We start from the raw sequence: 26,701 nt of genomic DNA, 5'->3' as shown, positions 1-26,701 counted from the left end.
AGAGCTCTTTCCTGAAATCACTCTGATAGGGACAGACTTGTGAATTGCATGCCTAAAATTCATGTAATGATACAGGCTTGCTTGCTTCTGAAAATCCCATGCATAATTAATGGTGATCATAGTGTCAGTGTTGTTCATGTATGTTACATTAATACCTACTGGTTTTACTCCTTCCATGCTATTTTTTTTTACATTGAGAAGAATGAGTTGAAGACCTGTTACRATTGACTAATATGTAGGCAAGCAGAGTTAAAGTTACACAGTTAATCCCAATTTCCTTATTTCCTCCTTCTTGATTGGCTAAGCAGTGCTGTGTTTATGTTGGGCCATAGGGTAAACTTGTTGCAGTTTTTGCATTCCATAGGTAGCTAATTGGAGTAAGGATTATGTACAAGAGCTGCAGATGTTAGATTATATTTTAAAACTTTGATAAAGGATACCTTAGGAATTCCTAAAATAAATAAAGGGAATGTTTGGAGATTATTCTGGACACTTGTAGCATATGGCCACTGCCCTGAAGAACATGAATATAAAGCCTTTTTTGAATACTGTATGTGGGCTAATACTTAAAACATCCTATAACACAGCCTATGAGTAGACGATGACATATTTGGCTTTTAATGTATGATTATGTGCTCAAAGAGCTACAATATACGTATTATGTATGTGTATTGTATATATACAAGATACATATATTTACTTACAGGTCCCAGTTTTTAAGTGTTGACTTGAATTGATTGAATTTCCAGTTTTAACAAAATTACAATAATTGATATAGCTGTCCTCACCTACTCTGTTTTTGTGAACAATTGCCTAGAAAATTCCTTTGCCACTGTCAGTGTGAGGAATAGTTTAGTAAGCTGAATTGAAACTGAAGAAAGATTGTTGTTTTGTTCCCACCACACCCCAGTGATCAGAATCTTTTGAAACAAACTGTATCAGCTTTTTTTTTTTTTTTTTTTTTTTAAAAAAAAACACTTATGTGTTGTGGGTCATGCTGGATGTCTTTTCAAAGAAAGACTGCAGCTTTTATCCAGGAGATATGTACTGTTTGTCCTCAATACGTATAGACATTAAGGTATGTTTTTCTATGATGATTTTAAACCGGGAAGTGAGTGTGCACTTCTAGACTGCAATGTTACAGGAACCTGGGCGAGGGCATGAAGAGTTTCTCAGCAAGGTTCACCTGGGTTTCTAATCCAGGTTTCAGACAGATGCAAGAAAAATTGCCACTCCTATCAGTCCAAGCTAGGAGGGAAGATCTTGTTAGAGGGATTGGAGAGTGGTTGGGGTCTTTACTTACTCATTTTGCCAAAGTGTGATCACCTGAAAGTTAAGCAAGTAGCAAATAGACAAGGGAGAGAGAGAGGTCATGTCCAGAAGGTGATTCATCCTGCTCTTTTACACATTTATCCTAGAACAGGTTGATATTGCCCTCTGGAGGTGCCTGTCTCTCGATCTTGATTACCAAGGGAGCTTAGATGATGAGTTTAAGATAGATAACATACGCTTATGTGGCTGAACATAGGCCATACAAATCCCATTTTCAATGCCATCTCCAGGGGAGCTGGGCTTGGTAGTGGGTATACGTGCTAGTGGTGGTGGGCTCGCTCCTTCTCAAGAGTCTCCAGCACATCTGTGCAGTCAGCGTTGATGCTGCTTGTCAATGAAACTTCACTTCATCCCTTTGGGTGCTCTTGGGAACCTGGCTCATTGGGRCGAAATCTTGGACCTGCAGAAGTCAGTGGAAATTTTGCTAGTGAGTTCAAAGACTGCCAAGATTTCACCGAAAAGTGATATGTTAGTAATGGAAATCTTGTCAAATTTCCCAGGTAAATTCTTARTTGGTCTATGTTTGGCAAGCCAGTACTGCTTGCTCTCAGAAAATTTTCCTACTACTCCTTTTATCCTTTCCAGTCCTTAGCTCTAAAAGATAGTTTCAGTAATAATTTCATCCAAAAAAGTATGTTTTCCTGTGTAAATGTTTTCTTCTTCATGATAGCTTTAGACTATCATGACATCCTTATAGGATAGAGGTTTACCTTATATATTTTCTTAAAAAATATGAACAAACAAAATCTGATGTTTCCTTCATTATATGGGAACATAATTTGTTTTTCACACCTACTAAGCCAAACTGAGGGCAAAATGAGCCTATAAGCAAAACAGCAGCATTTCTGAGAGGTGTAACAGGGCTTTGTATGACTGTGAATTAAGCTGAGTGGGTCAGATTGGCATACCTTCTCCTGCCATTGCTAGTTCTGAARTCTCATTTTGCCTGTAGAAAATGGTTATGTTTTGCACCACTAAAAATGTACTTAATGTGTATAGTTGCATTGATGTGAGGAACTTGAAATACTGTACAAATATTTATTTATTTACTTGGCAAAAATTGGTATCCCCAAGTTAAGCTCTGTACCAATTTTGTCATGAATAAGTAAGTTACCTATTATGCCAATTTCTTCAAGAAAATTGAAGAATCAAGACTAGAATCTAAGAATCATGTTTTCTTCTCTCCACTGTAATCTTAAAATAATCCTATATTTTATTGTTATAATTTAATTTATCTAATGTTTTAAATGTATGTGTAACTATAAATAAATTTACTAAGCAGATTTCTGAAGCTTTTACAAGCTAAGGATATGACTGGATATAATACAATACAAAAGATTACCAAAGTGACATTCAAGATTTACGGCTGGACTATTTAATGAAACAGACAAAACTTCTGCTTTTTTCTTCCCTCTGATATGCAAGCCTGCAGGTACAGTTGCAAGAATATTTGAATGCACTATCAGATAAGGAAAAAACTCCAGGGCTGATTACTAGTGTAATTATTGGGGCAGCTCAGGAGCTGCCTGCTTGTGTACGGTTGTTTAATGCACACTCAGTATCTTGCTTTCTGCCCTTCTGTCTCCTTGGCATTTGATAATGCAATTCAAAGTGACCTACACAAGCATTTTTCAGTATGGTAAGAATGGCTGAATGTTCCTGATCTATGTGGCTGAGATAAAATGCACTTACGTTCTTGTTTGTGAGGATAGTTTACAGTGAAATTTGTCAGCTGTTTGAGCCATTTTGACAAGTTCAGAATACTTATAGATGCATAGAAGTGTGTGTATTTATCAACCTATGTTGAGCTCTGTGTTTGTAGCAATTAAATTTTTTTCAGAAAAAGGATAAAATTACTAAAGTTGGAGGCAGACAGGAGTCAGTTTAGTCTCCCTCTGGGCTGCTGTGCCTCACTGGCGTGTAGGGCAGTTATGTTTAAATATTGTGTACTGTGATCCTCCTCCCATTTGTCAAAAGGGATTTTTAACAGGGAATCTTCCTAAGTTATACAGGAGCCTAATGGCTGCACTGTAAGTACGACCAAGATCCTTTTTATTTTCAGTGTGAGCTGACGTTAATGTAGGGGAGCCTGAAGGATTGCAGATATGAAAATACGAAGATTGAAAATTAGACTTGAGAAAGGAAGGAGACAGGACAAAGGACTTAACTCATACAGCAGAGCTAAAACATAGAACTGTAGGATCATTTTGAATTGGGTTTGGTAGGCAAAAAGGAGTATGAACTCACATTTTGGGAAGGGTGAGGTGTAATGACTGTACATTTTTTGGCAGGAGATTGCATGAAGCAAGCAAGAAATAGACTGACCCAGATGCCTGATAAGAAGCTAAATGAAATGAGAAGTGGGTGGACCTGGAGAAGAACTGGGTGGACCTGGTTGTTTTGGCACTTTAGTATTTGATGCTCGACTTCCGGGGCAGCAAAAATTTAATAACCCATTGTTAGTAATATGACTAGCACTGCTCTTCCTGAGCAGCTACTGTGTGGTGAGATGTTTGGACTGCCAGAGAGGCTCTGTAGGTGAAAGTTATAGTTGCATAGGGAAGAAATATGTTGAGTGGAAGCGGTTTGAGAGAGATGTTCTGATTTGTGGCTGATACACCTGAGGGCTGTGCTGCTATTCAGAGAGACCTGGACAGGCTGGAGATCGGGGTGGAGAGGAACCTCATCAGGTTCAACAAGGGCAAGTGCAGGGTCCCGCACCTAGGGAGAAATAACCCTAGGCACCAGCTGGGCGCTGACCTTCTGGAGAGCAGCTCTGCAGAGAAAGACCTGGGAGTGCTGCTGGATGACAAGTTGACCATGAGCCAGCAMTGTGCCCTTGTGGCCAAGAAGGCCAAAGGTGTCCTGGGGTGCATTAGGAAGAGTGTTGCCAGCAGGTGGAGGGAGGTGATCCTGCCCCTCTGCTCAGCCCTGGGGAGGCCTCATCTTGAGTACTATGTCCAGTTCTGGGCTCCCCAATAAAAGAGAGAYGTGGAGCTACTGGAGAGAGTCCAGTGTAGGGCTACAAAGATGATSAGAGGGCTGGAGCATCTGCTCTGTGAGGAACGGCTGTGAGAGCTGGGCCTGTTTAGCCTRGGGAAGAGAAGACTGAGGGGGGATCTTATCAATGTGTATACGTGTCGGTGTGCATAAGGGAGGGTGTCAAGGGGATGGGGCCGGACTCTTTTCAGTGGTGCCATGTGGCAGGACAAGAGGCAATGGGCAGAAATTGAAGCACAGGATGTTCCACTTGAGCGTGAGGGGGAATTTCTTCCCTGTGAGAGTGACAGAGCCCTGGACCATGTTGCCCAGRRAGGTTGTGGAGTCTCCTTCTCTGGAGATATTCAAAACCCGCCTGGATGCAACTCTGTCTAATGTGCTCTAGGTGTTGGACTAGATGATCTCCAGAGGTCCCTTCCAACCTTACTGATTCACTTTATCACTTTACTGTGATAAAGAGGTTCTGTATGTGAAGGGATGTCTTTGGAGCAAAGAAGGAAGGCTCTGAGTGCTGGTTCTTAATTTGTGAGAGGGTGACAAAGTTATGTCTTTGGAGCCTAACCTCAGCGTGATTTATGAACTGATGGTGAACARAGGTTGTTCTTGGCTCCACTAGCAATTAAAATGTCCAGCTCTGCTTGCTGAGGTCTGTAGACAACATTGTCCCCTTTTCCAGGTGTTGACAGGCCTTATGCTGCTGAGAAAATAGGTGAAAGGATGATACCACAGGAGCTAAGAAAGTAAAAGTTGAACAACTGAGAGAGGAAATGTCTTCTAAGATACTCTAGCTTTGTTTATTTAGCTCTTTGAGGCATACAATACTCTGTGTATGCATAAAGGGCACCAAATTTGATTCTTGTGTATATTCCAATGTATTATAATAGTAAAACATCAGTAGCTAAGGCTTGTGTTTTTTAACATAAATTATGTACACATGTGCATCTATCTATCTATWTAAAATACGTATATGTTTATGTATGTGTGTGTGAGAGAGAGCGAGAGCATGTTTTATCTCTACTTGTGCATTAGTTTCTATATTCTTTTGCTTAATAATAATGCCTATGAAAAGTGAAAGTGTCTCTCTATTGGTAGGAAGAGCCAAAACACATTTCAGGATGGTAATTTTGTACATTGTAGGCACAGTTCTGCAAGGCTAGAGATAAATGAATGAGTGATAACTTTTATGTTATGTAGCTGCTTGCTTGGATGCTATTAAAAGCACCTTGCATTTGCATCTTACAAAAGCATCTTACATTATGGAAGACCCCTAAAGTTCATGAAATTCATCATCATTTCTTGAATAATGTTAAAAGTTGATCCTGTCTTCTTTTAGCTGAAATAGCACTAAGTACTAGAGGCAATATATTTCAAACTGCCTGCCATCTTGTATATGGAATTCATTGCCACAAGGTGATATGAAAGTGAATATTTAATAAGATTCAAARTGGCTGTAAGGGATTGATACTGAGAGCATTCAGAGATTTATTGGTTAGAATTTAAACATTGGTATGGATGGGACCACCCTCAGGATATGAACTGATAACTCTCAGAAGAAGATTATAAAGAAACGTTCACTGTAAGCAGGTTATTTGGCAGCTGCTTGCTGCTGATTCTTGGGGATCTTAGACAGATGTTTTGGAGGAGTAAAGTGTGGGCATAGACTGGAACAGAAGCCCAAGCTGATGCAAAGTGGCAGCTTGCATGCTCTTCAGGTTTAATGCATCATAGATAAAGCAGGAGCCATTGCAGAATACTGCCACATGAGCATCACTTTTGGACAAGTTTAGTTTTGAATGGGTGAGAAACAGCAGATTTAACTCCATCCAGATGATGAAGAGAAAATGGAGGGAGAGGAAGATGGAGATAGGCCTCTATTCAGCTRTGGGGCTTTGAGCCCTTCACACAGTATGGTGTACTATACCAGCTAAGGCTAATGGCGAGGTAAAAGCCACCTTTACTTTCTTCTACTGTGTCCAGTGAGAGGCATGTTTTAACAGCTAGACATTATTTTGGATAGTTTCAGTTTTTGTTTAATGTTGCTTTGCACACTGTAAAAATCATATCATAAATATGCAAGGGACTCCTTTATCATTTATGTGCAGCCAACATGTAAAAGCCTGAAATGCAGTCATACTGTATCTGCTGGGTGCTGTATGACAGCAGAGGGCACAACGCAGTATTGTCTGGTTGCAATCCAGCTAGAGAATTAAACTATTAAACCTTTTAAATTTGCCAAAGCTTCTTTGATAATACAATGGCTTGAATATTTGCATAATAATTTAGATCAGTATTTAAATAGCTGGCACATTTGATTGTGTAACACAGTAAGTTCTCCCTTTATCAGGAAAGTCTTTGCTACCACTATTCGGCCTCCTACACAAAACAGCAAGCAAGCGATCCTGAAAGGTGCTGCGCATTGGTTTGGCAAGAACTGCAGGTGCCCAGGGCCTTTTGTTGTTGTGCCACTTGCTGCTTGCACACTTTTCAAATAAATTGTTTTGCAGCTTGCATAGGTCATGCTTTGCTAGTTGTTTAATGCAGCCACCTAGCAGGCTTCAGGAACAAACCAACAGGTGCCTTTTGTCTTACTATGAAAAGTGGATTTGAATATTGTGCATTCCGTATTCAGAGGAAGCGCTTTGCGTTTGAGGGGCCTGCTCTGTCCCAGGCTGCAGCATAGGCCGAAGTCCTTGCATCATGTGCAACGTGAAACTCAGCTCTCTCTGTAGTGCCATAACAAGTACCTCTGTAGGTACCGAACTCTTTAGATATATACTCCTGCAGTAGAGGATGAATAACATTATATGAAAATTTGGCTGACTAAATTATAGGAAAGTTACTGTATAGAGAAAGCAGTACTTAATCCCGACTTTTCCCTGGTGATGTAAGTTATTTTGTAAGAAACAAAAGTATTAGAAGATGAAGCACTTAGCAAGGGCCCAGGAGGTGATGTTTCTATTCAGTCATGCTGCAGTCCTGCCACGCGTCCATTAATGTTTCTTTGCTGTTGCTTCCTGCCTATAGAATAGGAGCAGCAGCCGTCCCTTCCTCCATTGTCTGTCTTGTCTGACGTCTTCCGTTCCTAATGGCTGCACAACACTTYTATGGTCCTTATCTTTGTGCCTTTAGAGAATGCATAAATGAAAGTGACTGCTATTAATTGTTTAAGCTCTATTTTCTGAGCCTGGGAAGTCCAGCATGCATTTGAATGCTACAGCTAACTCTCTTGGAGAGAGCACTGGTGCTTGTTGGTTTTTCTGAGCCCCTTGTTTTGTGCGTGGCCTTTTTTGCAGTGATGTAGCCCTCTGAGGAGCATTTTGGATTTTATCTACAGTTAGAGTTGCCACAAGGGTCTAATGACAATGTTAGTTGTGCGTTATACTCGGCCTCCCCCTGTGATGTGCTCCCTCCTACTGGTGTTTAAGGGTTAAGCCTGACAGGTTCCTTTGGAAAGCCTGTGAGGGATTTTGCACCTTTCTGTAGATTTTGTCCTTTCTTGGCATTAAAATCCTTTGGCAAGGCTCTATCAGGCCTTGCAGTGTTTTGGAGTCTCCCGTTTTCAAAGAATCGCCTAGTGAAGTTTGACATCCAGCTAGATTTTAAAATTGCCTCCTGCAGGTAGCTTCGAATGTTAACCCTCAGCAAATGTCCACATGGTAACATATTGCAGGGCCCATTGCTGCCTGGTGAGGACCCAAGGTACAACCGAGGATAGGCCAAGGTGTCTTACTGCCCTTCTACCCTTCACCTTCAAGTCCTAGGTTACCTCTGTTGCTATGAGTCCTTAAAAGCAGAATATAGAGATGTCTGTCAGGAGTGTCACAGGTGCAGTTTAATCCTGACTTAGGGCCACAGGAAAGAAGTTAGTCCTTTCCATCCCTGTTTTTTATGTGATTCTGGGATTTAGGACTTCTTTGTGGGAAGCTTTGGCCCATCAGATGGTGGGCAGAGGGCATCTGTCAGGGCTGGCTGTTCCTAAATCCTGCTTTCCATACCTTATTTTGTTATTCCTAAGCCCCATCATATAAGCCTGGGCTAACCTAGACTGCTGTAAGCCCTTTCCAGGTTGTCTGTCTCCTTCCATAACTGCCACTTCACTTCTTTTTCCTCACCAAAACCATGCATTTGCCCCCAAATACACTATGAGAACTGAGCCACTGACTTCCCAAATTCTTACTGTCGGTTTTCATTTTTGTTTCTGGGAACCAGGAGCATGCCAAGCAGCTTGTTCTTGCTCTTGCCATCAGTTAACTTGTCTGAGGTTCAAAACACATGGGCACTTTGAGGAATCGGTCTTGCTGCCCTTGTGGCTAGATTCAAAGCCTTCCTCAACTTGACTGAAAACTGAATGCATCTATTGCTTAATTTGGATGGACCCAAAATGTGCTTTTTCTGGCAGCTTCCCACAGAAAATCCTTCTAAGACTGTTGTTGCTGAGTGGCAGGGCAGTAGTGTGCCCTTAAACATGATTTTCCTGAATAATTGTTTGAAACAGGCAGATTATTTACAGGATCCTTCCTGAAGGGAAATTGAATTTATGTTTAGGAAGTTCTGTGATAAGGTTGACAATATTTTTTTCTGCTAAGTGTGGCTTATAATCTTTTTGAATTTTATTGTTTATTTAACCTTTAAAATATTATGAGAAGCTTATTTGTTATTTATATTTTCTGGCGTGGATTAAATTAATACTTACTTATCCTAGCAAAGGAAAATGTGCTGCTGTGACTGTTGATCAGAGAGCAGGATCTTAACATCATATGACTCTTACTGGAGGAGGAGGAGAATAACACTAAAAATTTTAAAGACTAAAATCCATGGTGCTTTATCAGATTCTAGACTCTAATTCTGCAAGAAAACAGTGTTGTGAAACTGCAAGTGATTAGGAAAAAACCCTCCTTCATGTCCGAATTATATAAAGAGGTCCATGTGGGAATACTCTTGTATGCATGCCTTTAAAAGACCTCTGTGTGGATGCAGGAAATGTGCAAACRTGGGACCGCTTACAGGTTTTGGGCCAAGATAACTTTAAATGGAACCTAACAGTTTTCCTTTCTCTTATCTGATCTATCTGATCTGGGGTCTTTATGTTGATTGTGATGATTTTGGTTTATAGCTCAGAATAATGAGAGCTATATAATGGCAAACTGTTTCTGATTCAGAGTTAACATGCTGTTACAAAAGAAAATAATCTTACGTGTAACATCAATGTGCATGTTTTAACAAAAGAGACTTTAACTAAATTTAAATGTAGTGAGTTCTGAACTATTGGCCTTAATTTAGTGCAGCAGAAGAAATCTCAAAGGAGAACATAGACTATTCTTTTCTTGATTATGCTGAATAACTGACTATTAAAGTTTCTAAGATATTTTTGATTTGAACTGGAAAAATGTGTAAACTTCTGTACCCAAGGCGTGACAGGTATGTCTTTGCAATTATATATGCTGATGTCAAATGGATGTCTTAGTAAGTCTAATAACTTCTGTTTTTCTAGGTTAGTGGATGACAGATGTGTGGTTCAGCCAGAAGCAGGTGACCTTGCTAACCCTCCGAAGAAGTTCAGAGGTCAGTAACTGAGGGTAATTTTTTCATGACTGAATGATGCGTATTCTAACCTCTTGGGTAGAGATTTGCCTTGACTGCTATATTTCTTCATCATTTGAGGACCCATTGCTGAAGTTTCAAACTGGATTGTGAATGGCAAATTTTGAAAACTAAATGCCAACCAGAGGAGGCATTAGAGATATTTGGAAAGCATGGGGAAAGGAACTAATTTTCCTGTAGCCTCAGGGTCAGTTGTTTTGTCCCCAAAATGCTAAACCTGCTCACTCTGAGACCAATTCTTTGTTCCAGCCCTGCTCTTACTGTAAATGGAAAACAAGCTTTTKAGGTTTAAAACTACAAGACCTGATGATTTATTTATTTATTTATTTTAAATGTGAGACATCATTTTAAGGACTTCTCCCAAACATTTGTCACATTTTGCTTTGCTTTCACTTAAAAATGCACCTAATTTTTCTCAACTTTCTTAGTCATGAGCTTGTAGATGTGGTAATGCAGTTATTTTGCTTATTGGAAAAAATAACACATTGGCAGTGTGCTGTTTCTGCTTCTTGAAARTCTATTCAAAAACCCTTCTGTAGTATCGGAAGTTTCGTGTGTTTATATGGAGGGAAAGAAGGAGAACCTTTCTAAGTCTTGTCTGTGCTTGATTTAAGCTGTCAGCTCTAGTAGCACCAAAACAAAGCCTGATCCAGGCCTCTGTTGGCTTAAATGGGCCTTGATTCACACCTGTTGTGAGATAAGGACAATTATGGCTTTCTTTTCTTAGAGCTGGTGGAAAAACATTTCATGCCTCCCAAATCAGGGCTGATGGTGCCTATATCAGGAGGTTACATGGATGTGCTTAACTTTCTTTTACTTGAGTGTTTATGTGGTATGTATATACTGTATTGCAAAAAAAGTTTAATTTAAAACACTGAGACAGAGAAGCTTTGCTTTCCCAGAGTGTTCGTGAATTTTTACTTCATATATTCAGGAAATATCAACAGTTGATTTCAGTACCAGCTGTGAGTGTTCAGTCCATCTGTAGATCTTTGAAGCTGGATATTGAGAAAATGAGAAATGTGTACCTAGAAGCTAGAGTAATATGTTGGAGTTGCTTGCACAATGTCACAAAATAACTTTTATAGCAGGGATGGGGATATATCTGGTTTTCCCGTGTCTTTTTCAAGCTCTCTAGCTGTAATTTTACCTTCTCACTACCTGAAAAGATGTGTTTAAGTCACAGCTTTCAGGTTTCACAAAAATTGAGGTGGAGATTCTTTGGGCAGTAGTTTCTCTCACCCTGATTTGTTCACAGAGTAGAACATGTCATTGAATCAGTAAGGTTGGAAGGGACCTCTGGAGATCATCTAGTCCAATCCCTCTGCTCAGCAGGATCACCTAGAGCATGGTAGACAGGGTTGCATCAGGTGGGCCTTGACGATCTCCAGAGAAGGAGACTCCACAACCTCTCTGGGCAGCCTGGTCCAGTGCTCTGTCACTCTCACAGTGAAGAAATTCCCCCTCACATTCAGGTGGAACTTCCTGTGCTTCAGTTTGTGCCCGTTGCCTCTTGTCCTGTCACACGGGACAACTGAAAAGAGTCCGGCTCCATCCCTTTGACCCCCTCCCTTCAGATACTTATACACATTGATAAGATTCCCCCTCAGTCTTCTCTTTCACAGGCCCTGGTTTGTAGTTGAGACAGGGGTCATGGGAGAAGATTTGCATGTGTTAGTGTAATTGCAGAGTATCTCAAAATGCCTACAATGTGGGAATTGAATGGAGGTTAAGAAGGCAAGCTTATTTTTTTTTTCCTTGCCTGACTTTGGGGTATTGGAGTTTATAGTCTCAGCAGAGTTCTTTTATTGTAGTTCTCTGATGTTCTTTTGTAACCTGAAAGGCAAAGGAGAAGGAAGAAGCTCATAGTGTTTTGCTTTGGGTTTTTCTGAAAAACATGCTTTTAGCAGTATCAGAAAGGTTTGGGCATTTTGGTCCAGAGTGAGTTTATTGAACTTGCAGCACTAATGGTCTGACACTATGGTGGCAGTAGTCTGTGCGTATGTAGATCCGGCACTGGAAGGGGATGAGCGATAGACAAGAAATGTACAGCTGTTTCCTGCTAATAGGGGAATGTGAAGACTGTACTGCTGTGTTACATTCCAGGTTCCACAGGGGGATGTTTTCTATTAGTTGTAGACAGTTTTGGCTCTGTTCCTGTTGCAACCTCTTTCCATTGCTTTCATAATGCATCTTTTTATCTCTAGCTCCCACTGCTCCTTTTTCTCTCGTCTTCCTTCCTTCTAACTGATTTCTCCACTTCTCTGAACCTTCTCTCTTCCTCTTCCTTCCCTCCCTGCCCCAAATCTTGTTAGTAGCTGCTTTTTTCCTCTTCTTCATTGCTACCTCTTGCCTCCTTTTGGGCTCCAGTAGCCCTTTCTTCCTGTCATGTCTTAAAACTTTCTGTTTTGGAGCACACATACCTGACTTAATTTTGAAATAGTTTGCTCAGCTATTGCTAGCATTGTCATGGCATGCAAGTCTGGATGAACTGCAACAGCTGCAGGCGAAGCTAAATTAATGCAAAAATGGAAGTTTGTTGCCTTAGTTGATGCAACCCACTGTGCTATAACATGAAAGCTATATTGTTAGGTGCCCCATGTAGTGTGTAATAGCATTTTCATGCCACTTCAGGTAAGTAGTAGTCATGAGAATGGCTGCAGCAAAGATAAAGCCCTAGTTGTTTTTTTTCTTCCTTCATCTTATAACTGCAATCCTAAGCATATGAATTACAAGGGTGTAGCTGAGATCACAGGAGCAACTTGCTGTCTAATTGGAATTTAGTGCCTGGTACCACAGAGCTGCACCTCAGTGAGAGCTTTGCTCTGCTCAGCCTTGGGGTAGACTACATTCAGCAAACGRTGAGGATAATTTGTCTGCAACAGCCTAGATCAGGTAGGAGCTATGAGATGGTGGCATGTGGTGAGTGTAGATAGACCTTTCAGAGTATATTGTAGTTAGGACCAAACAAATACCTATGGATCATGGGCAAGACTTTTCCAAAGGCTTAGCGAATTGTGACCATTAGGTGTCTTTATAATGAGAGCACGCAGAAGCACGGCGCTGCCACTCTTTGTCAAGTTTCTTATCTCTGCTCAAAAGCACTGAAGCAAAAGAGTTTCTAAAAGTTTTCTGTAACCAAGAAATGTAAGTAAAAACTATTTTGCTCAAGAATCTTCTGGGAAATAGCATTCAATTAAAATGGCAAAATTAACAAAACAAAGAAAAACTGCTTTAAGTAGGTTCTTGACATAAAAAGAAGACTTAGACATGAATGATTAATTGAATGATTAGACACAAGCAACTAAAAATAGCATCTTAACAGCAGGAAGAGTAGGGCCTCTTTAGTAATAGGAACTGCTGTCTGTATCGTTTACAATGTTTTTATCACTGATGGCTGAAATTGGCATGATTTGAGGTTAGAGCATGACCTAAGAGTCAAAGAAGTATGAGAAAGGCATGTTTCAAGCAAGATGTTTAGAGGATTCACTCTGAAAATTAACATCAGAAACTTGTGTTTGCTCATTTTCTGTCACATTTTATCAATTCCTCACCCCTGCCCCCACAGAAAAAAAACTGTATTTTCTCACTACTTGCATCTCCCTACAGAGTTCACTCAGAGACCAAATTTAGGTTCTGAACTGCTGGTTTGAACTGAAAGCCTATGTAAAAAGATGCCTCAAAATAGCAGTTTCATTTTTGTTATGTGTTTGCTTTCTTTTTATTGAGTGGGCGGTAGCTATTCTAGCTGTTTCAGAACATCCTACAAAACTGAGTATTGTTAAGCTAAGGAAAGCTGTGGTTGCCTTTCATTTTATGCCTGTATATAAAAAATATAGACCAAATTCCTCTCTTAGTCACACTGGTATGAACCTGGAGTGGTTCTGTGTTCGTCAGTGTGCATAATCCTGATGTGCATCACTGGGAAGGAGAGCAGAATTTGGTCCCACACGTGTTTCCTGAAGACTGTTGAGTAGAGAAAGCATTTACTTTCTTGTGGTTGAATTCAGGGGACTAATCAAGCCAGGTGTTTCTTGTCCTGATTCTAACTGAAGTTAATGAGAGCTAAAGCATGCAGTGTCTTGATGGAACTGCTTAGCATTTTGCACAGTCAGGTTCACTGTGCTTAGGAAGAGTGGTGTGTGTCTTCTTCTGAAGAGAAGTCACATCATGATCAGCAGAACTGCAAGTTTCCGTAACTGTGACCTTGAACACTCTTTAGCTTAATGCTGTTATCTACAGTGGGAAATGCTTTCAGCTTCCAAGCTGTAAAGTAACACAATAGGTCAGTTTTGGTTACTCTGAAAAAGGAAACAACACAAGTCTCTGCTGTTTTAAATGTATAATGACTTAAATTGATCTAAATTTCCCTACAGTTCATATCCCTTTTTCACAAGATAGTTGCAATGAATGCAGTACTTGAGTTTGTAGATGTTCCTCTTGCTTTTCTCTCAATTTGTTTAGTATGTTCCAGATTTGTTCTCACACTGTTCTCCTTCCTCTTCTCTCCCTTCTTTCCATTATGGCTCCCTGTCTTTCCTTTCCTCCTCCATCCTACCCTTTCCTTGTCCTTCTGCCATTTTCCTCTTTACTTGCTTTTTCCTATACCATTCATCTGTGTCCCCGTTGTTTTCTTGCAGTTACACTGTTGCCTTCTTTTTCTTCTCAGATTCCTGATGGCTGTTTCTGTTGTCCTCCTTAGGATTCTTCATTGCCCCACTTCCTGCTCCTCCTTCCTTTGCTTTCCTCTCTTTTTATTTTCATTTCAGCTCTTTTTCTGTTTGTGTAATTTCAGCAAAACCCACAGATTTTTGCACAGTGTACTTCAGTAGCCCTACTACTTCCACTTATTAATTTGTTAGTCAATTAGTTCAACTAAAGCCATATGATAATATTGCTAGTTCTCCAAATTACTGAAGTCTTGCAAGGTGGATAACACTTTAATTTCTAACACTTCAAAAGGAAAAAAAAGAAAAAAAACGTGCTATAGACAGAGTGCTTCTAACAAATATTGTTGTAAGCCATCTTTATACAATGCCAAACATTTGAAGGCAAACATTTAAATAGTGTAATGAGTTACTTTCCTTTTCAGACTTCCTGAGTCTAGTTGCTTTTTAGGCAGTGGACCTGCTCCACCTACTATTGCCTTTTTGTACAGCACTAGTGAATGTGGGGATTTTCTGCACATTCACAGACATTCATGCACAGTCAGTTTGGTGCCGAATGCATTGTCTGTGGGTTGTCTTCTGCAGTCGAAGGGTTGCTGCTTTCCATCTTTTGATTGTTCTGATTAATACATGTCATTTTGTTCCGTAAAATAAGTCATTGCCATGTCTCTCAGCACTGATAATTTGTCACATTTTCTTACTTTCTTGTAAGCAAAAGTGTAGACTAGGAGGTTAAATCTGTGGTGTGACCTGCAGTAAGGGAGGAGGGGGAGAGCCCCCCCCCCCTTTTTCCCCCTTTTCTCTTGTAAAGAAAACCTGGAAATGAGTTTTATTCTTTTAAAAAAAGTGGTGATGGGGGAGGGAGGTGCTTCACATTTACTCCATCTTTACTTTGTGTATGAGAAATTCAAATTTTGCCAGGAAGACTGTGGGAAGATGAGAGAATTGGTGAAGCTGCGGATGTTGAATGCATGAAAATTGAGTGACTGAAACCATCTGGTAGTTTTAGAACAGTTTGWTTACTTCTGATATTACCTACTTAATTAGTGTTTTAAGGAAGCATTTCTTTAAAACTCCATAAAGTAATGAGTTAGGGACTACAGCGCTCAGAGATTGTCTAGAGAAGTCAGAGGAGGCAGTCTGTCTCGTGAATGGGTTACCAGCGTGACTTCCTGGAGGGCTGAATGTTTGGTCTAGTACATGCACTGGCAAGTTCCTTTACAATCTTGTGCCTCAGTTTCCCCTTTTTTCTCCCCAGTTTATTTAAACTATAGCTTCCATATGGTAGGGACTACATTTTTTTCCCTGATACTCAGAACAATGATGTTTGAACTTTTAGAGTATCTTAGTGTTACTACAATAAAAGTGAATAGAAATGCCAAGGGAAAAATAAAATAAAATAAAAAAAATCAGATGAGCTATTTTTATTGTGTTTAGAATCTAAAAACAAGTAGGGAATGAACTTCTCTGTGAGTGAGTGTTTTCTTCTATAAATTGGCAGAAGGGGAAAGTACAATTTAAATAATAATAATTAAAGAAAAAAGTCCTTAGTATTTCAGTTTTTAAGGAACTAGACTGGAATGTGGGAGAGCTGTTTGTTGTGCGGCATGGCTACAGATCCAGCTGTGTGGCCGAGGCCATCTAGCACGTCCTATTCTATACTTCATTTTCTTAGGAAAAAATCATTCATCATTGGGAGGCATATGTAAACAGCTGTGATTGCACATTCATATATGTTTTTCATTTCTGTGCTCTGTGGCAGTGCTGTGCTTGGAGACTCTATGTGAAGATGGGAAGCAGTGTGTTTACTCAAGTAGCAGGATGCGTGGGGAGTTACAGAAATGAAAGCTGATCCTATAAAAAGAAGGCATTGTTACTTCAGAGAAATAAGTGGTTGATGAAGTGTTCTGGGAATGCAGATTTAATAATTATAGATGGTTACAGAAAATAATAGCTGGCTTTTGTCTTATGAGCTGAAATCCTGATACTCAAACTAATGTATTCTTGAACATACAGTGTGATTTAGCAATAAACAGTTTTCTTTTTCCTTCTGAGTCCAGGCAGAGCATTCTAAAAGTTACCAGGAGACATACCCGGTACTCAGGTTATATGTGTTTGTAAATGTTCCTGCTTTGAAATGAAGGTAAATGTATCTGCAAGGTGATTGGGTTTGCTTTGATGTGCTTTGTAACACTTTCTCATAGGAACATCAGCTTGGGGCTGAGATGGGGGAGCAAAGCAAGGAGGCATCTGGGTGAGTGCCAGGGGAAGCTCTASGACTGGTGGTTTCTGTATGAACAGATTTTGTTCCTACGGATATTAGAAGAAGATGARTTGCTGTGAGGGGAAGAGGCAGTGCAGTGGAAAGCTCAATAGGATGATGTGTGATAGATGCCATTTGGGCCGATATATGAGACACCAAATGGCAGATTTGCAGAGCTAAAAGCCTTGCAGCTTAGCCTGTGGCTTGGGAGCCAGCTCTGTGGCAAGCTGTTAGGTCTGGGGGAAGCAGGTACTGGGAGGACTGTGTGGCACAGCATTAGGAGTGGTTTTGGCAATGCTAACTTGAGATGACTACACCTAGTTYGGCCTGTTTGCAGTTGAGTGTGTTACTTGTTTTATTTTGGTAAGTAAAGAAATGATAGTTCATTTTATGTATTTAGGAAGGGTAGGGCCAGTCTTCACAGTAGATATCCCTTCCTTCCAGTGTTTATGTTGCGAGAGGGGTTCACTGTGATATGTTTTCAGTTACTACTCGTGGGCTGTGATGAGATAGGTATGTGTAGCTGAATTTCTTCTCCCCTCTCCTTGCATGAAAGAGTAATTCTGTTGAATAGTGTTGGAAACAGTAAGCTGCCTGAGTATGTAGCCTCTCCCACAGAGAGGTTATGAACTGGACCCTGGAATTTCTATTCAGAAGGATGGAATGGAGAGTGAGGAAGTGTTTCTTGTCATGTGTATGATATACGGGACTTCCCACGTGTACTGTTGTGGCCAGGAGGACTAGAACTAGCCTCGGTTAGCCACTGTAGATGTGAATGTAATGTAGGAAATAGGTAGTGAGTAGATAGCATTGCAAAATAAAAACTCTGCTAGTGATCTGACTCAGTAGTTAACCCATGCCATGACTTTAGTGTCGTTCCCTATAGCTTCCCCTGCTGACTTTTTTGTGACAGCATGAGTGCATGACTAGATTCTACTGTATCTAAAAAGACATACAAGTTTAGTTAATACAATAAGGGCATTTCAACATTGATCTAGCGTGAACCTGGAACATGCACTTAGTGTGGACATTGTGATTGCTATTTCATATTGCAGCACTGTTGATGATAGAGATAAGGGTGACTGTACAATGCTGTTGGAAGGACAGTCTCTTCTGAAAAGGTAGCAGGAGAGATGAAGGTAGGGAAGGCTATTTTAAAATTATTTTATGATACGTGATGTGCATGCTATTAACTGTATTAAGTGCAGTGGTAAATAAGCACTTAATGGAACTCACGTGGAGCTAGAGCATGTCTACGCTCTTTTTCTTCAATGCATTTTTGTGAGAAACAAGTTCCATGTGGCGTTCTGTGCAGCATGGCCTTCAAATGGTATTACAGAGTCTCCTCTGTGCAAGAGAACTGTCTAGTGACCAGTGCAGAAGTGGCTTTGCTGCTTCTGACCAGTCCGGGATGTGAGAGTCTGCAGAAGGTGCTTGTGGGACCAGCAGAGGAACTTTTCTATTTTGATTCTTGCCCTGGGGTGGAACCTCCTATAAATAGCATATGTTGCCACCCCTACCTGGCTCTAACTTGTGCTAGGTTGGGTGGCTACGAGTCAGGTAGTTATAGTAGCTTGCCTTCAGTCTCTAGAGATCCTCAGAGATCTTTTTCCTCTGTGAATGAAGGAAACACTCTCCTCAGAGAGTTTTGGATTTCCATGATAGTTAGATTCAGAGGGCTAATAATTTGGGACCTGCCTTCATCTAACATCTGTAAATCCCAACCCATGGCAGAGAAGAGTTTCACAATGTAATACCCATGCAGTTCTGTATATTCTGATTAGTCTCACAGCAAAAATCTGATCGACAATTAATACTTCCCCTTCTTTTCTCTTGCTGGCTAATACATGTAGCATGTGAAAGGGCTATTACCAGTATTTCTAACTTGAAATGTCTTTCAAATCTAGCTTTTAGAATAGTTAATAATCAAGAGTATGTGTGACTTGTCTTTTATCATTAGACTTGGATTAATCATTTAGGTTTCTGAGCCTCTGTTTACAACATATAAAATGGATCTGATGATATTCCTTCTCTCTTACCCCTTTTCTGCCTGATCTCTTTGATAGTGGACTGCTTGTGGGCACAGATTACTTCTGTTTACACTGTGTCTGAACCTTTGGGTTCTTACTCTTTAACACAGCCTGAAATTGTACTGCTGCTAAAGTGTACACTGTGCTTGGGAGTGTCATGTTGTAGTTGGAAGGAAAGGTGGCTTGGTAGCTGAGATGCTAATCTGGGAAACATTCAGACCAGTTGTGAAGTTTCTATGTCATCACAGACTTCCTGTGTGACCTCAATCTGTCTTTTTCTTTTTTTCTATTTATATACCTTTTTTGTTCACCAAATATGGGGTGAAGATGAGTACTATTAAAGCCAGTAAGTCATAGTAGAACCTCCCTGACACGAAGGCCAAGGGACTATATTCTTGCTTGGATGAGCGTAAGCTTCTACTGTTGTGTTGTGATGATTGTCAATGTGAAAGTATATGTTTCAGATATGCTACTTAATTTTTCTTTGAAAATGAGTATTCTGATGGGAAATCAAACAAAAGTGAGCAATAACTTCAAAGAACTTGTAGCAAATTCAAAAAAGCCATAGGGCAGAAGTGGCAGATGCGTGTTTGGCAGATGTATTTGGATGTATTCTGGAAAGGGGACTTCCACTCTCCTCAGGCAGTGCCGAAGCAGGGTTTGCAGAGGTGTGCAATTGCCTTGGCCAGTGAAAATTGCAGTCCATGCTACAAAATGGAAAGTCCGTTTTGTGAAGAGCAACGTAAAACCTTGGAACTGACCCTGCTGCTGTGAGGCAGCCAAGAGTCATGTACAACTCTCAGCTGTAATCAGTTAGATGTTGGGAAAGCGAAGGTGGAGTTTAGTTTTTGTAACTTTATTGTTTATGCTGTCAGTTTTTTAAATCAATCTTAAGGAAGGCACATGTAGAACAGAACAATGTGTTAACATTCTTGATAGCTTGCAGCTGAATGTCCATATAATCCTTTGTCTTACCCCTGCCAGAAGGAGTAGGGTGGCCAGATGTATGAAATACAGAAAGTAGGATACTTTTTCTTTCAAAGTTTCAAAAATCACATGCCTCCAAACAATGCAGCTGTAAAGGTGTGCTGCAGCAAGGAGTACTAATAAAAAAAAAACATACAGTTTTCCTCTTGCAAGCTCATGGCCCAGGGTTCTTGCAGGGATCCAGAGAGGTTGTGCAGAGTGGGAGTATGCGAGGCACTGAAGGATTTATGATCAACTTTGATATTCTACTCCCCTGTTTCTGTTATCATTAGGTCAAACTGCTTTCTGACTGTGCCCGAACACTGTGGTATCTAGGCATTTCTGGAAAAAGAAAAACAACCAAAATATATTTACAAGTAAAGGAAATGTCTTTCAGCATTACTTGTGGATGTTTCTTTCAATCTTCTACAGATTGCCTTTTCAAGGTGTGTCCTATGAACCGATATTCAGCCCAGAAGCAATACTGGAAAGCCAAACAAGCTAAACAAGGAAACCATACAGAAGCAGCACTGCTGAAGAAACTTCAGGTAAGAGACATCTGTATTTGTAATCTTATCTCAATCTGCAGGCTGTAGAATAACAATAGAATGAAAAAGAACAGTAATGAGTGCCTTGGGAACCACCATGAGGGGTATTATGCCACCATAGCAACCTTATATTCTCTCTCAGCTCTCTTATCTCTTGACTGGCATTTATTGCCCTTACACTGCTTTTTATCTCACTCTTGGTTGTAAGCCTTTTGGGCTAGAGGTTATGCCTTTGTGCTATAAAGCTTCTGAAAGCAGTAGTATTTGCTTATAAAGTAAAAATTGAGTTAATAAAAGCAGGAGTGGCCCTGATTTAAATCATGCAATTATTTTAGAATTCCTTTAGAGGAGTTGGGCAGAGGTATAGGCAAAGAGATGTTTTTTTTGCACTTGAATATGAAAGTTCTTCTGGATGGCAATTTTCTTTGCCTTCGGCCTAGGTGATTCTTCCCTGAACTGTTTGGGCAGGTTGTGTTTTGCATTAAGTACAAGGTATGTGGAGCAAGCAACTCTTCCGTCATTGAAAATGAGCTTGTCTGATGTTATGATTTAATGCTTAACATCAAGTGAAACATGGTCATCTGAAGCATAGTTCCATGTATGATAGAGAGGCTGTCATGAGCCACATGGTGTGTGGCTGCAGCTGGTAATACAGCAATTACAGCTAGGAGCTGAGAATTGTTTCTGTGGCTGTATTTGAGCCTGCCTTGGTCTTGCAACATGTGACTAGTTGGATTTGTTTTTTTATGTATAAAATCCATGTCTTTTAATGTAATTAAAAAAACAACAAGTAAAAAGAATATAGAAAGAGTGAATCTGGTCATAGACCCTTCTTTTCCCTCTTTGGAGTGAAATAAAGCATCTAGAATTACTTCACCTGTTGGATGTGATAGCATGCACCTTGTGTGTGATCTGTAAATTGTGATGGAGTTTCTATTCTGGGTAATACAAAACCTGAGTGGGTACTCAGGATCTGCATAATTATAATACAGAAAATCACATTGCAGTAAGAGATGGATGCTAAATGGTTTATATTTTCAGTGCAGTAATGTTTGCAAGTTGATGAAGGCATTTTTAATATGGTGCCATTTCCTTTATATGCTATCTGTTCCAGTAGCTGAATCCAGCTATTGATTTTGTAGTATTTAAAGAAATAATTTTTTTTTTGCAGCATGCAGCAGAATTGGAACAAAAGCAGAATGAAAGTGAGAACAGAAAGCTGTTGGGCGAAATTGTGAAGTATAGCAATGTCATACAGGTAAACCCGTTGAAATACATCTGCCTTCTCGCAGAGCTGAAAAGGAAACAGTTGTTTCATGTCAGGGTTATGGTGAAAATGAAACTAACCGCTGTAATCTGGATTGTCAAGGGTCAGATAAATAGAACTTGGTAAAGTTTATAATATTGTGTTTTTCTGTCTCTTAAAGACTACCAGAATTACTGCATATTCATGTTCAAATAATATGTCATAATGTGCATTTAATACCTACTTTTTGTTGCTGCAGTCCAGAATCTGAATGTAAATATATATCTTTAACTTTCAAGATTTATTTCAAAGTCATTATTGTAGAGGTGTTATGCAGTTCCTTCTAAATCACTGCAGTCATTTGTGCTTCATGACATATAAATGGGAGAGAAATTATGTTTTCAAGTACAGTATGATTTCCTTGTAATGGAAATGAAGTCCTGGAAGATAACACTGTTATTGACCCTTGCCCCTTTCATATAGTATATACGGTAAAATTGATCAGTGATATTTTCCTCTGGATATGAGATATATCATGTGTCTTCCTGAACTGCAGTATACATTTGTATCTCTATTTTAGTTTTATTTAGTCTTTGCTTATGTATGTTATAAAAAAATCAATATAGAGTGAAAGACTGCTTCCTCTTTGACTGAAGATAGGAAAAGCAAAAGCAATTCTAATGTTTTCATTACTATTTGTTCACAGTTACTGCATATAAAAAGTAACAAATACCTCACAGTCAATAAGAGATTGCCAGCTCTGCTAGAGAAGAATGCTATGCGTGTGTCTCTGGATGCTGCAGGAAATGAGGGATCCTGGTTTTATATCCAGCCATTTTGGAAACTGAGGAGTGAAGGTGACAATGTATGTGGAAATACTGAATGTAAAAAAGATAATATAGGGAGAGAGCAGAAGATTTCCAGAGGATTTGTGTTCTCTTTGCTACTGGCATAAATTCTGACAGACGAAGTTCAGAAAGAAAAGTATTTTTAAACAGTGTTTTTTGTCTACTAGCTTTTATATGCAAGTGGAAACTTTTATTGAGTTTTTACTGGCATCTGAAATGTTCCCACATTGGTTTGAGTGTCTGCTACCTTGTTTTGGTGTAGCTCTCCTACCTGTTACATACTGATACACACAACTGCTAGTAAGTCATATGTTATATTAAGGTAAAGTGTTTGTTTATTCTTAAGAGCCTTTAGGGTTTAATTCAACTCTCAAATTCTGGGCAAAATTGTATCAAAAAGTCAGCAGAGAACATCTGTAGGAAGTAGATCAGGTTTCTTTTCAAGTCTGTATCCCCTGTCAAGAAGAGAGTGACATCTGTGGCTGGAAATTGGGTTTGATAGTCTGATGGGTCTTTTCTGGATGGATTTCAGTGGGAGTCCTGCGTATTGGTTGGGGAAGAATCTGCAGCTTCTTGCTGCAGATCTGAGTTAGTTGAGCCTCGAGATCAAACTACATCCTTAATTCAGCTTCCTGTGGCTTGGTTAAGTGCCCACTGTGAAAATTCAGATCCACCTCTGAGAAGACCACTTGATGGACTTCAGTGATTTTATATTGTAGACCTGGTTCGGAATGTTTGGCTGCTCTCGCCTGTGAAATACTAYGTAAATCCTCATGAAAGAGCCCTCATTGCTAGTAATCTCAGACAAGAACGCTTGTGTGTTTTCTCATATATTTTCTCTCGTTAGTTTTGTGGTTACCCAGCCCTAGGGATGATATCCAGGATGAGTTCGGTTGCTTGCAGTTCCTCTTGGCAATCTGATGATGGGAGGGGAAGGATTATTTTCCCAGCTCATGGTCAGAAACCCCTAAAGTCATAGTCTCTCCCYCTTACATATAGTGATCAGAAGGGTATCTAAAAACCTCTCTCCTTTTTCTCAAACCTTTTCCAAAGAAAAAGAGCAAACATGAGTAGTCCTCTGGGGCATTTCTGCATGGCTTTTCAATGGGGAAAAAAAAGTGTTGTGGATCAAACATTAAGTTGGTGTTCCTTTCCATCTTTGGGAAGAAGAAAGTGACTTTTTTTTAAGGTTTTGGCTTAATTTCTTAGAATAACATCAGATTAGCATCTTTTTAAATTCCCATGCCCTCATCCCTGGGAAATTAGTGTACACCAAGCTATCTGGAGTGGGGACCTGTGCTTCTCAAAGTGTGATCTGCAAAGCCATCATGAGCCATTACACATTCTGTTATAATTGGGAATAGCAGAATGATCTTAAGCCTTAAAAGTCATCTGCAGGGATGTAGAGTTTTTGATTTAATTTGGTTAATTGTGGGCACATTTCACAGAAATGTGAAAGTTTGGAGGGGTTCTGCTGGTTCAAAAAGTTTGCAGACCACTGCAGTATGACATTGCACTGCACAGACAAATCTCTGCAGACTTCTGTATCCTAGCTTGTTCCCTGTGGTGCTGTATTTGACAGAMTGTCTACTACAGAGGCTGTCTGGAGAACTGTCAGGTTTGCCTAACTTAATGACCTCCTGTGGAACCTGTCTGCTGATTTTTTTGATTTTTCTTGATTTTTTTCCCCCTCCTTCTATGAGACCCAAATAGCTCTGATAATTTTCTTCGCAGAATTCCAGTGCTGAACACTGGTCTTCTGGTAGCTTGCTCAAAGCTGGATTGGCAAGTTCCCACCCCTTCAACACATACAGATACCAGGCAGCTACAGTAAAGGGGATGGAGGCAATAAGTGATGCAGAAAATCCTTCACTCACCTGTCACAGACCAAGAGAAAGATCYAGCCTTGTACCACTCCTTGTCTCTCAGTTACTCACAGACCTATGTCTGTTAAAAGGCTGGTTACTGAGGGGCTCATCTCACAACACACCTAATATCATATARGCAAGGGCCACTTTATTCATCCACTAGGTTAGCTTTTAAAGGACTTGTATCTTTCTGTACAGTTTTCTTCTTCTGGCCTCTTAGTGTGTAAACTTAGCTTGTTGTACCAGGCTTTTATTCTGTTTGGAAACTTCTCTTTTTAAAATTTATTTATTTTCAGTTTGTATGTTATGAAAAGTAAAATTTCTAATAACAGACAGTTTAGAAAGTCTTTATAGAATCTGTCTTTAGAACTGTAGRAGCAACTACTGAATGACTGCTTGAGCGTCTGCTATGTCAGATAACCCAGGTGAGGTAGATCCAAATATGCCRTATATCTGAAAAGAAAAGAGGGTTTTTAGATGCGGGAGAAGCTGTGCTACAGGAAGTTCTCAGCATACATGTGACTTTTCTGATAAGTCACAATCATTGTTTAGCCTTATAAAAGGTTTTAAAAATTATTTTTCTGAAGGAGGGACTTTTCTGATGCAACTCCACAATTTTTTGGGTACTTGTTGTTTTAACAGATAAGTCGATGGCTTAGCTTCATTAGCAGCTTATTAGTTATGCAAATCAAAAAGTAATGAAAAAGTATTGTRCAAAATTTATGGTAACTGATGATAACACTACAATATTTTTTTATAGACTTTAACAATAACTCAACTCTCCTTCAGTGGAAGATTTGACTAATTAAGGCCAGAGCTGGTTCCAGTTAGACTGAATAGCAAAATTTGCACTGGTAGCAGGATTAGCTCTGTGTGGATTGCTTTTTTGGTCCTCTGCCATTTTAGCTCTTTGAAAATTTGATCTTACAGCATGCCAAGGGAGGTGGTCTGGAACTCAGGGAATGCCCAGCCATCTGTGGGAAAGTTTTATTAATCTACTCAATCTTTGAAGTGTGTCAGCAGTATGAGTGGCAGGTGTGGTTCTAATAAGAAAGCAATGAAGATGGAGTAGCAGAGCCTTCACTGTTTGAATAGTTGCTGAAATCATGRCTGCTAATATAACCACTTGTGACAGACAGTCTTTGTGATATCTCACACCTGTACTGGCATATTTATTTCTGCTTCTTGATCGCAGTGTAGATAYAGCTCTTAGGTGGGCTTACTCAGATTGTATGCAGCCGCAGAGTTGCTGTAATTGATGTCAGCCCTGGCCATTCCCCAGAAGACAGGGTGCAATGAGTTTTGGCTATGGCTCTTTTCACTCTCTGCTTATCTTTTCCATCAAGACTTAAACTAATGTCGTTGCATATATTTAGGAAGTGCYTTGTACAAGAGGAACTATGGTCCTCCAGCTATGGTCCAAGACTGAAAGGCCTTGTAGGTTCTTCTTGAATTAAAAGACTGACTTCTCGTTAGCTTCATCATGAATTTCATCATTCCCAGGAGGGGTCTTATCTATACTGGAAAGGACAAGAGTTTTGTCAAAGGAGTCAGGAATGAAATCCTCAAAAGCAGTGTGCCAGGTGCAACTTTAACTAATTTGTGTGTACGTGTGAGGAAAAAATGCAGGAGACTTATGAAGAAATCAGCTGACTGCTCGTCCTGTGCAGCACACTGCTATGAATGCCTGCACCCAACGCTGGCTAAGGAGGAGGAGAAAGAGCTGGTGAGGATTTTAATTTTGAAGAGAAAAACTTTGGGAATACATCGATCTCTCCTCTTTAATCTCCAAATAGTACAGTTCTACAGGCAGATTTACATTCTCTCCCTCCCTTCCTCCTTTCTTTCTCCAGCATTTCGAGCATCTTGGGGCATTATTTGRAGCCAGAAATAATACTGTGGGGGAAATGGGACTCGGAAGAACAGACTTGGAACTTGCCAAGGCAGCCATTTGTAAGAAAATAGGAAGGGCTTTTCAGTTTGCTTTCATTTTCTGCATCACTAGTGAAGGATGCATAGCAAATGTAGTCTGTGAAACTTTCTCTTCTGTCCTAACCACTTACAGAAGTCAGAAGCATGAAGAAGAAGAAAGAAAAAGCACATCTCATTGCTTCTGTGGCAGCTGGCAGAGCTGGTTGGCATGGGGGTAGGCTTCTGATGTGGATTTGGAGCAGGATGGGAGATGGAGGCAGAAACCATGACTTGATAAAACATTTGCTACCCAGATGTGTGCCTAAAGCAGACTAGCTGTGTACTACTTCTCCTTTCCTCTGATTGCTTTCATGACAGTCACAGCCTACCTTCGCCTCCACTTTTTTTTTTTTTTTTTTTT

The 26,701-nt window shown here is 40.0% G+C and overlaps 1 protein-coding gene across 3 annotated transcripts in view; it reads left to right on the top strand.

Annotated features, from left to right (window-relative positions):
• ITPR2 (inositol 1,4,5-trisphosphate receptor type 2) overlaps positions 1 to 26,701 on the top strand; it is a 284,657-nt gene that overhangs the window by 27,522 nt on the left and 230,434 nt on the right. For all 3 annotated transcript variants that reach the window (XM_085324472.1, XM_085324471.1, XM_085324473.1), the window contains exons 2-5: positions 9,824 to 9,894; positions 20,292 to 20,407; positions 21,579 to 21,665; positions 22,360 to 22,518. In XM_085324472.1, the coding sequence (XP_085180598.1) occupies positions 9,824 to 9,894; positions 20,292 to 20,407; positions 21,579 to 21,665; positions 22,360 to 22,518 (433 nt within the window). The remainder of the gene's footprint in view (positions 1 to 9,823; positions 9,895 to 20,291; positions 20,408 to 21,578; positions 21,666 to 22,359; positions 22,519 to 26,701) is intronic.

This window comes from Rhea americana, unplaced genomic scaffold, assembly GCF_003343005.1.
Source record: "Rhea americana isolate MKP2758 unplaced genomic scaffold, rheAme1 scaffold_91, whole genome shotgun sequence".
Classification (NCBI taxonomy): Eukaryota; Metazoa; Chordata; class Aves; order Rheiformes; family Rheidae; genus Rhea; species Rhea americana.
The sequence above is the reverse complement of the archived record's forward strand: the minus strand, read 5'-3'. Positions and strand labels throughout refer to the sequence as shown.